The sequence below is a fragment of the Littorina saxatilis genome, linkage group LG17 (assembly GCF_037325665.1).
Source record: "Littorina saxatilis isolate snail1 linkage group LG17, US_GU_Lsax_2.0, whole genome shotgun sequence".
NCBI lineage: Eukaryota > Metazoa > Mollusca > Gastropoda > Littorinimorpha > Littorinidae > Littorina > Littorina saxatilis.
The window spans coordinates 41,200,361-41,218,803 of NC_090261.1; the positions used below are offsets into that span (position 1 = coordinate 41,200,361).

Here is an 18,443-nt window from a genome sequence, read left to right on the forward strand (position 1 = left end):
GTATGTGCTTGCGTGCGTGCGTGCGTGCGTGCCAGCTTTCGTACGTATGTTCGAGTGTGCGTGCGTGCGTGCGTGCGTGCGTGCGGTCGCGCGCACGCGTATGTCTACACCCGCACAATTCCATTCCACTTTAAAAGCTTGAAAGAAAATACAAATCTCTACGTACCGTGAAGTAGTCTGCTGCACGCCATTTCAAAGTTGATGATATGTATATATATCCAAAGCCTCGAGTAGGTCCAATGAAAATGTGACACAGTTGTGCACAGTCACCACAGAAACACACACTTGTCACTGATTGTACGTCGTAGTAAAGTTCGCGTGCTATTATCAAAACAACGCATGTCTGTTTTGTTCTTGTGTATCTACCACAGTCCTATAAGTCAACAAATGGTATCAATTTTTCATATATATCGTTTTTCGTTGTAAAATTGCTCATATTTATTCAAACCGCATTTTGACAATTTTTCTGTTCCTTGACTCAGTTAAGTCCAACTGCAGCATCGCATCTCTGTCGACTCTTTTGTTTCAAAATCTAAGAATACAAATAGAATTTCATGAGGGTAGAGCAAGACATCCACCCAAGTCAGATAGTTTTATAGTCTAAAAAACAAGAGCACCTACAAAAAGAAAATGAAAACACCTTTTTGCGGTGATGTCTATCTGTAGATCTATATGACAACTCACTCACACACACACACACACACACACAAACACACACACACACATACACACACACACACACACACACACACACACACACACACACACACACACACACACACACACACACACACACACGCAAGACAAAGCAAGAAGTATCAGTTGCAATGAGAAGAAGAGACTGAACAAGAACAAGACGAAGATCATATCAACACCTCATAAACAAATCCAAAACAAAACGGCCATACCTAGCCAGTAAGAAAAGTTCAACCAGAGATACCCCATTCGTTTACATTTTCTCTGGTTCAACCCTAACCCCTGAAACATTTGTCAGTATCGTCTCCAAGCGGTCAGAAAGTACAACCTCGTCACTTTGTAAGACAGCACAAACTCCAACTCTCAACAACGAGATACAAATAAATCAAGTCTGTCCAGTTTCTCTAGCTACCTATATTCACACCTAGGTTCGGCGCGCATATTCCACCTCAGTTTGAGTAACCGATCCAAATAATTTCAACTCAATTTATATCACCAATCCATGCAACTACAATAAGACCATTAGTTGAATTCGGTCAGTGGGCTGGTCTCAGGATTGCTCTGAGATGACACAAGCCATGCACTATTTCTTGCTGGCATTGCATCTGCGTTCAGCGCATAATTCGTCTCCATTTAAGCCAACACTTCTTCTTCTTCAGAGCTTAATGTTGAATTAAAGTCAACGACCAATACACATATTTTGAACTGCGTCTGTGCACTGGTCCCAGGACCGAAACAAGATGGCGCAGGCCACCATAATTTCCCCATGACACAAATCACCACCATTTCTGGCTGGCATAAATCGCCATCATTTCTTCAGCAATCTTTCAGGCTCCGCTCTGATAAGTGGACTGTCGTCATGGCAGCGAAGATGCCAGAATCCGCTTGCACAAATCCACCGAACACCGTGTCAGCAACTAATGGACTCTTTGTCAGTATACATTCCCCTGCTACACGTGCCGATTTCAGAAGTATCTTTCGACATCGCGATAGTAAAACGTACTCTATTTGCAATTTCGTTGTTTTATATAGGTTTCCGAACGTCAACTACCACTTTAACACAAACAGTTTTGTGTTCACTTTGATAAAGTCTATACGTCTTATTTATCTAAAATCTGCATATGTCAAGAGTTCATTAAAATATCAGTTTCAAACATATCGTCCACAAACTGTAGTGAAACCCTAATTCTCTAACCTTTTAAGACAATTCTACTCCAACATTTTAATTCGCTTATGTCAAGAATACATACAAACTGAGAATGTCCAACATATCGTTCACAGAGCGTTGAAAACAGGTATGAAGATGAACACTGGCGCCGCCCATATACTACGTTTAGTTTTCCAAGAGAAGTTATAACTTTCAACTCAAGACGATATCCTAAGTCCTGAAATCCGGCATCAATGAAAAATACTCCAAAACAGCAAAACAGAAATCCATGCCAACCTTCAATCGCCAAAGTTCGTATCAACGGGCTGACTGCAAGCATGTAACCACCATGCTCTTTCTTTTTTTCCGCCTCTACAATCAGAGTCAGTCGAGCTAAGTTGCCTGCATGTCGGCTGCTTTGCAGAAGCCTGCTATATTATCCACAGTCAAAGCGCAAGTTGAAACTCCTTCGTGTCACTCTCTTGTTTTTCTTCCTACGGTATGCGAACAATGCCAAAATCATTAGCACCCTACTTTGTCGTGTCCGTTGTTTTCTCTGTCTGCTCAGAGGTGTGAAGTGCTCAACACAAAATCATTATTATCACCTGCACCACGTGGACACAGTCTAGAGAGAAACGGATATCTTCGTCCTCCTCCTCCCCTCCTCCTCCTTGACTAAACCAGAGCTGTCCATTATGATGGAATGTTAGTGCCAAAAGTGTTCAATTTTACAAAAATCACAATGGTTTTTGCTATCTTCACTGATAGACCCAGAACACTGGACTAAGAAGTCAGAAGAAACACTGCGAAGTGACAGAGGTCTAGCAAGATGACTTTAATGAAGATTGGCTTTGGTTGCTACCATGTCGACAGTGAGGTGAGAACAAAGTGAAAACTACAAAAAGTAGCAATTATCTTTGGTATTACCACAGCTAAGTACAACCGACAGAAATGCATTACGGATATGTTGCAAAATAGTTACAGCTAAGTCATTCGTCACTGTCTGAGAGGTGATCGAAAAGTGTAACACATGCAGAAAAAGATAGCAATAATTATTGGCAATTCAGACAAATGAGCTTTGCAAGTATCACCAGTAACTACAAAGATTACATTTGTCTTTGTAATCAACATTATGAGCTCATACTACGCGCAGCACATGTTCGCAACAAAAGTCTCAAGCGTAATAATTTTGCAAGACATCGTTGCATGCAATGAAGCATTGATCTGTGCGATTATCAGTAGTAGCTACCTACATGACTGTGATCAGCGTTGACTATAACCAATGTGACAGTTTTACAAGGGTCATAATGATCATAGAAATGATCGCTTTTGGCACAAGCACGCCACCATAGCCTACTCGAGTCTGTTGTGATCGCAAACAGTCATGTCCATACTGCATGGGGGCAAAGGCGGTGATTCAGTGCAGCTTAATCAATGACCTCATGTCGCTATGGTCAGCAGCTTCCATTGCTATCATCCTGCCCCCACCCCTTCCAATGCCCCTTTCTCCGTCCCTTCCTTCCCCACCCCTAATCCCCTTTCACTTTCTTCCCTTGTCCATTAGACTCGCTTCTTGTGTGGTCAGTGACTGTAGCTTTCTGGCTGTCTTGTCGCATTTTGTGTTATCGTTCCTTCCACTGTTTGAAAGTGATGATCATGTTGACAACTTTCGTTTCATTGTCTATATATCAACAGAAATTCAACTTATAACAGGTTCCTATCTCCGTCTCATCTTTTGTCATCTTGTGTTCTTTGAGCTACGCATTTTCACTCTTGGTTTTCTTTAGATCCAAAAAACATTATTTTAATCTCAATGTTTTAAGTATACAATAAAAGTGAATGCTCACACGACTCACCGTCGTCATACGCATTATGAATCAGAAACAAAGTACCTGCTGTAAATGCGCACCAAAAAGCCTTCTCTACACCACACCATACTGATTGTGAACTTGAGTTTAAATGGAGATGGACTTGGTATAAAAGCTATTTGCCCTTCCCCTACTCTATATCTGCATGCATATGGAGCTATTGTCTTCTTACTTAAACAAGTTTTAGCAAGTCTCTTTATGTACGTTTTTGACACTTCTAGCTTCAAACACGTTCCATAAAATGAGTATTTTAATTTGTGGCCCGCACTCGACTCCGCTGTGACCTTGACATTTGGCGAGGGTCAACCAGACTTGAGTCAAATCTGGAGGTCATTAAACCCTGGAAATATGTCAAGTGTCACAGATTTAGTTTCAATAAAGTCCGAATTACCTCGAGGTAAAGTTTTGCGATTCACAGACAGACGGACGGCAGCAAGCCACCCCAAAACTACTGAATACTATGACTCACTGATTAGCCTACTCATGTAGTTTTGAGGTGGACCTATGCTGACCCAAAAGCACGATTAACCACGTATGGCAAATCAGCGTGAAAGAATGTATTAACTCACTTCCGAAAAGAGTCAAATGAACACAACGTCATTCACAAAGGCGGTTAAGTCGATGATTTGTTCCGCTTTGCCTGTGCCATTGCCCGGGAAGATTGACACTTTTATTTGTGTCTGTTGGACAGCTTCTGATACATAACAGTGCAGCTGAACTGATGTATAACTTAAATAACATCTTAGCTGCAGTTTTTCAGAATGAATCCTAAAAAGTTGAAAAATGTTTCAATCATTACAAAATTCATGGATTATTATGCATGTACCATTGTCAAAATTCTGACCCTGCTGGACATCACTCAAACGAAATCCATTAGAAAAAAATCTGACGACATTCGGTTTCATGGTCTATTCGTCTCGTTTTGAGTAACAACTTGACATTTGTAATTCACGTTTCATTTGACAGACAAACCTTTAGGTTTCAGTTTTTCCCGCAACCTTGCTACAAAACGTATGAAATCTCTGTACGAGTGTTTTGATAAGCAACAATAGTTGAATTACTCTCATACTTTAAAAGATTCAAACTGACAAATTAACTCACATCATTTTTCAAAACGGTCACTATCACACATCACAACATGTTCACGCACACTTACTTATTTTTGTCTCTATATATCGGTCACAATCAGGTCCACCACAATACGATTTATGTAGACCACTGTGCACTCTTACTGCGCCACATGTATCAGTCACAACCTATTCTTTTTTCTCCTCGTTCGAACCTCGAAACACTTGTTTCTTCTCCTCTTCCATTCTGCACGAAGCGAAAAGCGAACTGGACACAGAGTGAAACTAGCCGTTATGTTGACAGGTCCCACGAGTTACGCTTCGGCCATTGCATTCATTGTGGTCAGCATGGGTGGGGGAGATCGGGGGGTGGGGGGTAAGGAGAGACAGGTCCGTCATTTACAAGCTAGAGACGGTTCGAATTTGTCAAGTTCTCACACATTTCTGTATCGGGTCTGTCTCTCTTCTCTTTTTGTCTTTTCCATCTTCTTTCTTCTTCGTCCAAAAAATACAAAGTGTCTGCTGGGTTTGCCAAGATTACAGCCACAGTTGTAGTCGACTCGGCTAGCTTAGCGTGGGTGATTTTGTTTGTTCTGCATCTCTTCTTTTCTTATCTTGTGTTTGTGTAGGTAAGCAAGGGGGGTAAACGGTGTAATATCTCTGTCACAGGAAGGAACATGATCTACGTGTATTTGCATATTATAGAACGTATCCGAGTGTTTTTTCCTCTTAAATGTAAACTTTTTGGCGCCTCGTACTTTTCTTGTCAGGTTTCCATCCACATGATAAACACGAGACGAAAGATTAATCTGCTCAAGTTTCTTGTTTTAAAAGTTATCAATTTTTTTTCTCTCCAGGAAAACACATTGACATCTTATAATATTTGTGTTATTGTTTTCAACCATTCAAGGAACCTGATGAAATATGATATACATGTATGTACTCATGATACAAATCTGCTCCTTCAATTTAAAACACAGAAGACACATGTATACGTTCCAGAATGTGAGTAAGTTCTCATCAGTAGTTATCATTTTGCACGTCCTGATATCAGTTTGAAGCACTTATTTCCCTTGGCCTCAAATTACTGCTGTTCCTTGCAAAAAGAGGTAAGATTGTCAAATGAACTTCAAAACCAAATCGTAAAACTGGTGAACACACCATGCTTTCCACCTGTAGGGCAGTAGGACTCCGCCTAGCGAACTCAGCATTCCAGGAAGTCTTCCGCTGTCCGAAGGACCTCTAGCGCACAGGAACTCTTATGCGGCAACTTTGCCCCTCTGTTTGGGTAATCGAAGAGAAAGAAATTCGCTGTTTTCCATCTGTCTTTCTCTGTCACTATCTCTGTCTCTCTCTTTGTCTCTCTCTCTGTCTCTCTGTCTCTGTCTCTCTTTCTCTCTGTCTCTCTGTCTCTCTGTCTCTCTCTCTTTCTCTCTGTCTCTCTGTCTCTCTCTGGCGAGGGCTGGATGTAAAAAGGCACCTGTTTGCTTATGCCATTACCCTCGTTAATAAAGAATTTGTCATTGTCATTGTCATTGTCTTTCTCTGTGTCTGTCTGTCTGTCTGTCTGTCTGTCTGTCTGTCTGTCTCTCTCTCTCTCTCTCTCTCTCTCTCTCTCTCTCTCTCTCTCTCTCTGTCTTTGCACCTCTCCCTCTTTCTCTCTTTCCGGCCTTTCTCTCTCTCTGTTCAGGTAAACTTACCATTGAGCTCTCCAAAACAGCTCGTCGAACAAGTTATGCAGTCGGCTCCGCAAAGTTAATTTGGGTTAACATTTCTGGTACGTGATGTCATTATAGAAAGTCAACAGTAAACGTTAAGAAAAGGAGAAACATTTAAAATGAAAAAAAGGGAATAAGTAGAAATGACACGACACGAAGAAACGTCAGAGGAAACGTAGAAACGTAAAGAAAAGAAAAGAAAAAACGATAAAACCAAAACTAAAGAAAAAGTTTAACAGACGTACAATATACGTTATAAGCATTGACTGCTGTCAAAACGGCTTCTGATTTTCTTGTCTTTAAACCGGAAATAATTCTAGCTTGTTGCTGTTACCTGTGTATTGTGTGGATACATGTCATGATTGTAACTTTTGTTAAAAATTAATAAACTTATGTTTCAAAAAAACAAAACAAAAACACGGAAATACCATGCTGTATCCTGATGCCAGCTACAACTGTCAAATCCACAGATAAAACAACTATGTTAAAACGTTTGGTCAAAACTTGACTAAATGTAACAACGACTAACCAAATAAGGCCCAGGAACTACACACTGTAAAACCATTCAACGATACCCACGCTGTGAAGTTGCTTGTCACAATGAAGCGTGATTATCAGGCCATACAGTGGCTGTTCAAGTCAGTTAAACTCCGCGACTGTTCAGCTGTCCCACACCAGTGATTTCCACCCAGTTTTAACGATACCCTATTACAGTACCGGGTACCTGTCACAGTTATCAGGGATAACTACCCGGAATGACCCGTGAAGGTGTGATCAATAAGCGGGTAGGGGTGTCCGTCTTCGGTCTGCACTAATGGCTGTTCTCCTGGTCGTTAAAAGTAGTTAAACACACCAGGTGAGCATAGCTGACATGTTTACACCTCTGTGTGCCTTTGCGGTAAAACCGATTTATTTTGCCAGAGAGAAATTATTTTAAATTCAAATACAAAGCTTTATGTCATAGAAACCCTGTATTGTTTACGTTATGATTTTGTTTGCTTTGTTACTCTTTGTAGTTTGTAGGTCTTGTCTGGGTGTGTAAACAAAATAAGGACAGGGGTGCACAATTTGTGCAACATTCAACACTCAAAACATGGATTGAGTTCAACTTCTATTATAATCACCAAGCTGAAAAAAGAAATGATCGTAGCAAGATCCAGGAATGAATCCAGAGCAGTTGCACACTGACACTATGACCTAGAAACGAAACATCAACGATTCACATTCTAACAAAACTTGAACACGGGCACGACGCCCACTAGTGCGACATCCCCCGGGCGCGACATATCCACTAGCGCGACAGTTCCACAAAGACTATGCCCATCGTATGACATCCATCCCTCACAAAGTAACCTGGATTAGGCAAAACTCAGAGTCGCCAAGCTGAATTTAGTAAGATTCCTCACAGGTCCAATACAATCATTATCCACGAAAAACGTAACATCTATCATTCAGAAGCGAACACGCTTCAGGTAAAACTTGCAACCACAAAGATGATACGTAGAAGAGCCAGAAACGACCCACCGCAACAATTTCAAAGACACAATGATCAATGAACAAAACATCCGTCACTTGCAAAGTAACACGCGGTAACAAGCGTCAGGAACAACTTGGAACCACTAATAGACGAGCCAGAAAAGATAGCAGACACAATGCAAAACAATTCGCAGACACAATGGTCAATAAACGAACCATCCATCATTCACATTTTAACAAGCATCAGGTAAAACGCGGAGCCACACAGATTATAGAAGAACCAGAAACGATCCACCGCAATAATTTCACACATCACGTACACAGTAACACAAAGGTAAAACTTGAACGCTCAAGGATTAGATGGCTTCAGACCCTGCAGTTCCACGTACACAATATTCAATGAACAACACAATTAATCATTCACAGTTCCGCCATCAGTATAATCATAAGCCACGACTGACCATGCAGCTTCTGCTCTGCCTGAAACTCTAGTCTGACAGGTAATTAGAGCGCCGTTTGATCGTGACCGCCGCGTGCGAGGTCATTTCTGTGACCACTGGTCATCTGTCTGACAGCGGTTGACCAGGTCGGAGTGACCTCATATATCAGGATACAGAGTTTGTGATGGGAGTCAAATTCGATCACTTCTAGCCGAAATGGACGTACCCGCGCTAAGGTCGGGCCCACAATGGGCATCGCTTATCGTCACAATGGGCATCGCTTATCGTCACAATGGGCATCGCTTATCGTCACAATGGGCATCGCTTATCGTCACAATGGGCATCGCTTATCGTCACAATGGGCATCGCTTATCGTCACAATGGGCATCGCTTATCGTCACAATGGGCATCGCTTATCGTCACAATGGGCATCGCTTATCGTCACAATGGGCATCGCTTATCGTCACAATGGGCATCGCTTATCGTCACAATGGGCATCGCTTATCGTCACAATGGGCATCGCTTATCGTCACAATGGGCATCGCTTATCGTCACAATGGGCATCGCTTATCGTCACAATGGGCATCGCTTATCGTCACAATGGGCATCGCTTATCGTCACAATGTTGGCTGGTGGGCTCTACTACACGAAGAACCGTAATTTAACCTCTTCTATCCGTTCTTGGCCCCGTGGTCGGGAGGTCGTGGGTTCGAACCCCGGCCGGGCCATACCTAAGACTTTAAAATTGGCAATCTAGTGGCTGCTCCGCCTGGCGTCTGGCATTATGGGGCTAGTGCTAGGACTGGTTGGTCCGGTGTCAGAATAATGTGACTGGGTGAGACATGAAGCCTGTGCTGCGACTTCTGTCTTGTGTGTGGCGCACGTTAAATGTCAAAGCAGCACCGCCCTGATATGGCCCTTCGTGGTCGGCTGGGCGTTAAGCAAACAAACAAACAAACAAACAAAATCCGTTCTTGGCGTTCCCTAAAGGGGTGTCACTCATCATCGCATATTCACAATGGGCGATGCTAAATCGATCTCGCGTTGCAGTGCGTGTTTTCAGGACTGTCGTAAAACTGGTCAAGGAGATTTTTTTGTCATAGTGTGCAGTACACAAAGTGACGGTTCAAACTGCTCAAGCCGGAGAATTAATGGAATAATTCCGTAAAAATACCAGCTCTATAAGAAGCGAACGTGCTGAAACACAGTTGCGCGACTTTTGGCCAGAGCCTCGCTTGTTTTGAACTCGAAACAAAATCCAGCGTCGCTTAACGTTTAAACATCATTTGTGGGGACGCCGACTAGGGGTATAATTGTGTGGTCGAATCAGTTCCCGTTGACAACAATAGGCGATGCTGAATGAATCTTGCATGTCAGAAAAAGTGCAGCGTTGCCCATTGTGGGGACACCGTTTGTGGGGACGTCTATTTTGGGTCGCATGTTGCCGGCCAATTCAAACCCAATGAGCCATACTGATGCCGAACCGATCTCCCGTGTGCGAAAAATTTCGTTTGCGGGGACATTTATTTTGGGCATCACGCTGAGGTCGAATTCGACTCGATTAGCCACAGCGTCCGACAATAGCCAGACAGAAATGAACGGGGCGGGGACGTAGCTCAGTTGGTAGCGCGCTGGCTTTGTAGCCAGTTGGTCGCTATTAGCGTGGGGTCGATCCCCACGTTCGGCGAGAGATTTATTTCTCGGAGTCAACTTTGTGCAGACTCTCTTCGGTGTCCGAACACCCCCGTGTGCACACATGCGCACGAAAAAGATCCCACGTTCACAGCGAAAGTCTCAGGGCTTGGAAAACACGAAGACACGCATGCATCATCTCTCGTCTCTGATTATCATGATCGTATTTCGATACTTTGACGAGACAAACCCAATGCTGGTGTGTCGAAGAAGACAGCCACAGCGGGCTTGTTCGAATCAAAGTATCACACCATATCTTCAACGTATTACCAATACCTGTCCCAATATAGACCAGTTATAAGAGGACGTTAAACCCTAATAGTCAGTCAGTCACAGAAATGAGTAAATCTATACTGACCACACGTATCCCAGGCTGAGATTCATTTATCAAGCTTATCGCAGCTGGACGACTGAGGCTCTGTAAGGTTAAATTGAAACCTCGGGTTTAAATGTCCAGGTTTGTCGAGAGCTACTGTAGATGGCTGGAAGTTGATAATGAGATTTGATTGGAATTGTAATTTGTTGGGAGAGATGTGGATGGTAGGCGCTTGGGTTTTGGGGATGGATGAAGGGTGATGGATGGTAGGGGTGGATGAGAGAGAGAGAGAGAGAGTGTGTGTGTGTGTACGTGCGTGTGCGTGCGTGCGTGTGTGTGTGTGTGTATGTGAGCGTGTGTGCGTGCGTGCGTGCGTGCGTTTTTGTGTGTGCACAGAGTCTTTGGTGATATCTCTTGACGATCAAGCGCTTTTCATGTATGTACCGTCTCATTGTCTAAACGTGTTCTTTCATTCATTTTTTTTTAAACCTGCACCTTACCCGAAAAAAAAGCAAAAATGACCGAACAATTGCACAGTCCACTACATTCACCCTTGGTCAGGTTTTATGTTCTATGTTCAAAACCCCGGTGCAGTCACCAGTCCTCACACAAAATAAACCCTGTCTTTAGACCTACAAACAGTATCGCTGACACCTCACCGATACATACCACTCCTAAGATAAGACTGAGGACGTTTGGGGTCAGAACCTTACACAATTCCATGGTCCAATCTCTCACACTCTCTTGGCAAACCCTCAAGCCTTGTGTGACCCTAGTTTGAATAAAATTGTCGAACAGTTCGCCAATAGCTGTCAGACCTCTGACTGACAGTTGAAACTCGGTTACCCCCCTGGCTCCTTACACGGGCGGGCAATCTATTGGCAGTTTACAACTGAGGTGTAGGTATTCTCAGGGCATTGGTAGAGTCATCGATAACGTGTAAGGTACTATTGGCAATCCACAATAGTGTTATCGCAGGTCTCCGAAGGTCGATTCCACATTTGGGATGTCTGCGCCCGATACGATCGTAGAGTAAACCGTTTGATTACAGATCTAGAAGCTGTAGAAATGTGAAGCACGGACATTATTTGTGTGAAAAGTCAAATATCATTTATGACAAAAGGAACAGAAATATTGAACATTGAACCTAACGAGAATGTCGTGATGATTGTTAGCAAATACATGATTTACAATTGGCGAAATTGACAACGTTCACGTTTTTTCCTGGTTAAAAAAAACCCACTTGATTGCAACACAAGTTTGTCTCTGCCTGTCTGTCAGCTTGTCTCTACCACCCCACCCCACCCTCTAGCTCTCTCTCTCTCTCTCTCTCTCTCTCTCTCTCTCTCTCTCTCTCTCTCTCTCTCTCTCTCTCTCTCTCTCTCTCATTATCTCACTTTTCCTTCTTTTTGTTTGTTTTCCATTGTGAAGGGCCGTCAACAGTTTTGTTTTCTCTTTTGTTCAAGAAATGTTTATGATTAGTGTCAGGAGACTAGTACCACATATCTTGCATAGATTACTATTGTCGTGGTCATTATTTAGAACAATTACATTCATTATAGTTTCTTAATCATGATAAACACGTTTTGCTTGTCCTAAACTTGGCATGAGCAACCGTTTTTGTGCAATACTTTCTCGAAATCAATGTAAAAGCCAAACTTGCCTTTTTTGGCTCATCAGTTTTCTGAAACTATTTAACATTCTTTAAGGATAAGACCCCCTCATCACCACCTGCCCACCCCTTCCACCCCCCCCCCCCCCCCAACCTTCTCGAGACATCCTCAGCAAAACTTTCCCGAACACAAAGCACAAGCCTGAAAAGTCCATCCTCGTGCAACGAGTTTACCAAAACCTGTCCAACATTCTTTCTGGATGAGACCCCCTCCCCTTCCCTGTCCCCGCTTCTCCCCCCTCCCCCTCCCCCGCCCTCAACCTCCATTGTCTCTCAAAAATCAAGAGACAGGACACCCCGAGGTGAGAATGTGACAGGCACACCTCTGCCCCCTCCCTAGATGACCACACGTCCCATCAAAGCGTTGACATCAATGGTCAAAGTACGTGAGAGACGGCCCTTTGGATGTGAGCAGTTCTGCACTATGTGTACCTAGATGACCAGACGTCTGGTCATCTAGGTACACATAGTGCAGAACTGCTCACATCCAAAGGGCCGTCTCTCAAAGAAGACAGGTGATGGACTGGTCAGCTCTGTTCTTACACCTTACACCTGGATGACCGTAGATAGAGACAGGCTATAGCCACCAACTGACAGGTTTTGATAAACAGATTTCAAACCTTGATTAAGATAAGACAATCAATGACAAGGAGACTATGAGCTGCGCTTGTTCTTCTATACCGTGTACTGTTTGTAGGTTGTGAAAAACTGCCTCAATTGGATCTGTGGCTGACTTTCGTTTTGTGTTTTGATTTTTTTCTCTCTTCAAAGTTTTTTGTATCACTCAATACAGATCTTGAACTTTTACACAACTATAATGGTCCTTTTTGGTTCAGAGAGCACAAAGGAACCAGGAATAACACCAATGCTTAGTTTCACAAAAAATGTAAATAAAGTTGGCGTAGAAAGAAAAAACCGTGCTATGTTTTCAGTTGTAGTTAGTTTGTTATTTCAGTGTGTAAAGACTAATTCGAAATGACCAACAGCTATATCACTGATGGTATCAAACATTTTTCCCTATTTAAATTTGCATTTAGTTTGCATTTAAAAAAAAATACAAATGAAAAACACATCCTTTAAACAGATTCGAATGGGATGATGATTCGTCAACCTGACCGCGTTAGAACCCCCAGAGACAACCCACAATCCTCTCCTTCTTAATCAGTATACCACGTGCAAATTAATCTTCCCCACTTCCGGTAACTGCGGACCACCCAAACTTCCTTCGCAAACTTGACACAGCTATGAAAGCCTGACAACGGCGATGCAGATGCAGCAAGTATAAACGAACATGAACGTAAACGTAAATACAACAATATATAATCAGACGCGGGGTGCAGACGGATGTGGAGAGCGATTTTTCAACCCTAGTCAGCGACGAGGGTCACCGTCACCATGGGGGGGGGGGGGGGGGGGGGGGGGGTCTGTGCACGTGCACGTTGAGGCCAAAAGTGCCACTGCACGGTGCAGATCGGTGCACGTTACGAAAAAGCTCCATGCACCCGGTGCACGCCGGACCTCTGTGCACGGTGCACGCTACGAGAATTTCCCCATTCCCATGCACGTTACGTCCAAAAAGCCCATTCCCGGTGCACGTGGTAAAGCATCGCCCCCCTCAGCGACGGAATGAAAAAAAATAAGGAAACACACACACACACACACACACACACACACACGCACACACACACACACAACCAAGCACGCACGCACGCACGCACGAACGCACGCACGAACGCACGCACGCACAAACAAACACACTTATGTACATACTCTCTGTCTAACTCTCTCTCCCTCTGTCTCTCAGTCTAACTCTCTCTCTATCTCTCTCATTTGTATTAGAAGTAAGGACCGGTTGTAAGAAAAGGCGTCGCCTTAAACCTCTATCCTTGAAAAATAAAGTTCCATCATCATCATCATCATCATCATCATCATCTCTCCGGCTTTCTCTCTCTCTTTCTTCCCCCCCCCCCCCCCCTCTCTCTTTCTCTCTCTCAGCCTCTCTCCCCCCCCCCCCTCTCTCTCTCCCTCTTTCTCCTCTCTCTCTCTCTCTCTCTCTCTCTCTCTCTCTCTCTCTCTCTCTCTCTCTCTCTCTCTCTCTCTCTCTCTCTCTCTAGTCTCTCGTAGCGCGCTCGCGTAAGATCCTACACCTACCAGCGTGCAACCAACTCACGTACATTTTAAACAAGTCTGCCCAAAATAGATACCGGCCGATGTTATTCCCCAACTATTTGATCCTTCTCTGCAAATGTCTGTTTTAATCCAATCTTTAATTATGAATAAGAGCTAAACTTTATTAAGGGCTTTCATAGTATTTGTAAATCTCCGTCAAGGCCTTCACAATCAGAAGAAAAGCATCAAAGCTTTATCAAGAAGGCCTATGACATCTGTGTCAATGCCTTCAAGAAAAGTAAAGTAGAATACCTTTCCTAGTCTGGATGAGTCAGCAGATGACTAATACAATGGCAATGGGACTCCACAAAAGCTGCTAAACAATTTAAACAAACCCCTGACCCCTTCATTGAAACGGGAGAATTTGTGAAGCTTTTTCTTATCTAGGAAGCCTGCATGCGTGTGTGTGTGTGGGTGGGGGTCGGGTGTGCATGTGTGTGGGGGGGTGCGTGCGTGTGTGTGTGTGTGTGTCTGTGCGTGCGTGCGTGGGTGCGTTCGTGTGTGTGTGCCGTGTGTGTGTGTGTGTGTGTGTGTGTGTGTGTGTGTGTGTGTGTGTGTGTGTGTGTGTGTGTGTGTGTGTGTGTGTGTGTGTGTGTGTGTCTGTTTTTTGGTCTGTCTGTATGTGTGCTTTTGCTGTTCTGTTCTGTTTCTTCGTGGTCTTGTGCTTAACATTTCACATTAATTTTTAAGTTCAGTCCTCAAACGAAGATGCAAATGGTGCCAGAGACGAAGGCGAGAAACTTGAAGAGAGATTATGTGTGAGCAGCACGGACCAATGATTAGACAGTAAGGCAGTGACAGAGACAGAAAGAAAACGCAAGGGGCTGTACACAAACTCCAGAAAAACACACATACCTTCAGCATCATCATTATCATCATCACCACCAGGGTCCAGTTGACAATGGAAGGCAGTCGCGGTGTCTGTCTCCTCATACCTGACGAGGAACTCCACCCCTCCTGTACATGTACCCTCCGTGTTTTCCTCCGAACCTTCCTCTCTTTCCTCCTTCCCCACATCTTCAAACTCCTTCAGCAGGGTCGGGATGCTATCCGTCGGTAGCACCAGGAATTCTGTGGAGCGTAAATTGTCTATTACTTTATTCTGTGAAAAAATAAAAGTTGTTTTGTTTTGTTTTACCCAACAAGACAATAATTATTTTAAATATTCACCTATGGAGGCTTCTTCAGGATGATTACATTCAATACGAAAAAAAAACCAACGAGCAAAATCAAAAGCAGGGAATAAAACCCAAAACCAGAAAACAATGAAAAGTAAATAAAAAGATCGAACGAAATTATATGGTTTCTTTCTTCATTTGGTGTTTAACGTCGTTTTCGACCACGAAGGTTATATCGCGACAGAATTATATGGTGGAGGGGAATAATTCTGGTCAAAAAAAGAAGAAAATGCTTTATTCTTTTACATATGAATTCATGACATTTAAAATTCATTAGTACGAACACAACAACAAGTCTGCGGTCAACAAGCTTAAAAGTCTATTACAGTCGAACCTGTCTACAATGACACTGAACCCAGGTGACAAGTAAATTTTAAGGGGCTTATTGTCCGTCAGGTCTTAATTGCCTATATTGGACATGAAGTGGTTTATACGATTCGAGTTTTTACGCCCTCACGGCTTTTGATGTATGCGTGTTTAGGTGGTATCAGCCTCCATCTGCACTTATGGTAGAATGACCAAGATCTTTAACGTGCCATTGTGGTGACACGGAGGTGGGAGATGGATACTGTCTCTGGGTCTGCACATAAAGTTGACCCGTGTCCGTCCCGGCCCGGATTCGACTACCAGGTGACTACCCACAAATGGCTTTTCAAGTATTGACAGGTAGTCGTTATGTAAAGGTGTAGCGGAAAACAACTCTCATCGGGGATCCTTTTTGATGGTCGTAATGGGCAGATGGTCTTTATCAAGAGGTGGTCGCCAAGGCAGGTTAGACTGTACGGTGATAACTCTTTCTAGAAATTGTATCTGCTCACTTAGAACGTGAAGGAGCTGTGCAAGTTAACATTAATGTAAGAGTAGTCAAAATGGCAGCCTGAGCTTAGCAGTGCTTTCAAAGGTAGGCAATCCATGTTTTCCTATGTTACGGGGGCACCCAGTAGTAGCCTCCCTTGATTCCACTTGCAACCCTTGTCGATCGTACCGCGTATGATGCCGCGTTTGTCAGTGTGTGTGTGTGTGTGTGTGTGTGTGTGTGTGTGTGTGTGTGTTTGTGTGTGTGTGTTTGTGTGTGTGTGTGTGCCGCATTTGTCATTGTGTGAGTGTGTGTGTGTGTGTGTGTGTGTGTGTGTGTGTGTGTGTGTGTGTCAGTGTGTGAGAGAGTGTGTGAGTGTGTGAATGCGTGCGTGCGTGCGTGCGTACGCGTGCGTGCGCGTGCGTGTGTGTGTGTGTGTGTGTGTGTATGGGTGGGTGGGGGTGTTGTCAGCTGTACGTCACCAGACTATCAGACAGCTTGCAAGTTTTCAAACTAGTTCCAGTATCTGTCAGTGTGTTTGCCGGTGTGTACACACCCTTTCCTCGCCAGCGGGCCACGAGGTGGACCATCCTGTAGCCAGGGTCGCGGACACAGTCCAGCAAGTCTTGACCCACGGTGTCCGGACTGAGGGGGACGGTAGTGGTGCGACCCTCCCCGTTGTCATTTTGAACGTGTAGAATGGACTGAAATCAGTGAACACAGAATGTGTATGAGATAATTAAGTTCACGATTAAAAGAGTAACAATATAATGGTGTATGTCGACACCGGTACACATACATTAGAAGTATACTCACTCACTCTCACTCACTCATTCACTCTCAACGTCACTCATTCACTCACCCACTCACTCACTCACTCACTCAGTCAATGCTGCGAACGAGAGAAGGTCATATTTTGGCGATTCAGCAAAGAATCTCCGAAAGCAAGCAACCAGCCAATTTATCAACCAGCCAGCCGAAAAACAACAATTTGACCAACCTCGACATAATAATTATAGTGGGTTCAAGTGCTAGTCTTTTGGATGAGACGAAAAACCGAGGTCCCTTCGTGTACACTACATTGGGGTGTGCACGTTAAAAATCCCACGATTGACAAAAGGGTCTTTCCTGGCAAAAATGTTTAGGCATAGCTAAAAATGTCCACCGTGTGACTTGGAATAATAGGCCGTGAAAGGTGAATGCTCGCCCTAATAGGTTTGAGGTATGCTGGCCGATGTGAATGCGGTGAATGCGTGATATATTGTGTAAAAAATTCCATCTCACACGGCATAAATAAATCCCTGCACCTTGAATCCGTGGTTGAGATATGTGCGCGATATAAATTGCACAAAATAAATAAAATACATAAATAGTTATAGTAGAAACTCAATCTAAAATTTTTTTAAAGACAGAAAACACAGAATACTTACAGGGTTTTCAACACGATAAGACGATTCCGAGGAATCGCAGATGGGTGTCTCCTTGGATATTACAGCGAAATACATTTTCACCACATCACTTTTCACACCAAATATATATCTACGAAAAGTCACAAAAATAAATCATCTTCAGCACATTTTGGTCCCAAACTGAGATGAAGAAGGGCTTAATTCGTCGCTCTGGTATCACATGCACAGAAATATTAAAGAATGCAACCATCACATTTTTAGTCGTAGACTGAGATGCAGTTTGATAGGTTTGAGAAGGACTCGAAAACGCGAAAAACAAATCAGATTTATCACACTTTGGGCTCAAATCACAAAGCGAGCTGCAATTATTTTTCATGTGAAATCAATCCATGAAGTAGCTTAAGTGTGTTTGAAAAGATTGTTGATTGTGACATAATCTCTGTTGCGACGTCGGACCACAGAGGCTGTAGTATTCATATTAAACTATCTGATGTCGTAAGAGGAGAGGGTTATTGGAAATTTAATAATTCTCTGTTGCATGATGTGAGCTTTGTTGATCAAATGAACAAAATGTTTGACACATTTCAACTTGATGATGAAGAGGATTGTCAACTTGGTTGGGAATTATTGAAAATGAGAATCAAGGATTTTTCCCAAAATTTTAGTAAGTTTAAAAGTTTTGAAATTAAAAATGATGTTGCAAAACTGTATGGTGAATTAAATGAGTTGGATAAAACCCTTGGGATCTCCCCTGACTGTATTCAAACGCAAGGTAAACGGCAGAAGGTCAAGCTGCAGT

At 43.3% G+C, this 18,443-nt stretch overlaps 1 protein-coding gene across 1 annotated transcript in view; it reads right to left on the bottom strand.

Annotated features, from left to right (window-relative positions):
* Positions 1 to 17,984, bottom strand: part of LOC138952877 (apoptosis-stimulating of p53 protein 1-like) — a 105,544-nt gene extending 87,560 nt beyond the window's left edge. Inside the window, exons 1-3 of the mRNA XM_070324622.1 lie at positions 17,666 to 17,984; positions 16,792 to 16,939; positions 15,117 to 15,332 (exon numbers count right to left, since the gene is read on the bottom strand). Of these exons, the coding sequence (XP_070180723.1) occupies positions 15,117 to 15,332; positions 16,792 to 16,939; positions 17,666 to 17,740 (439 nt within the window). The 5' untranslated portion in view covers positions 17,741 to 17,984. The remainder of the gene's footprint in view (positions 1 to 15,116; positions 15,333 to 16,791; positions 16,940 to 17,665) is intronic.
* Positions 17,985 to 18,443: the final 459 nt, after the last annotated feature.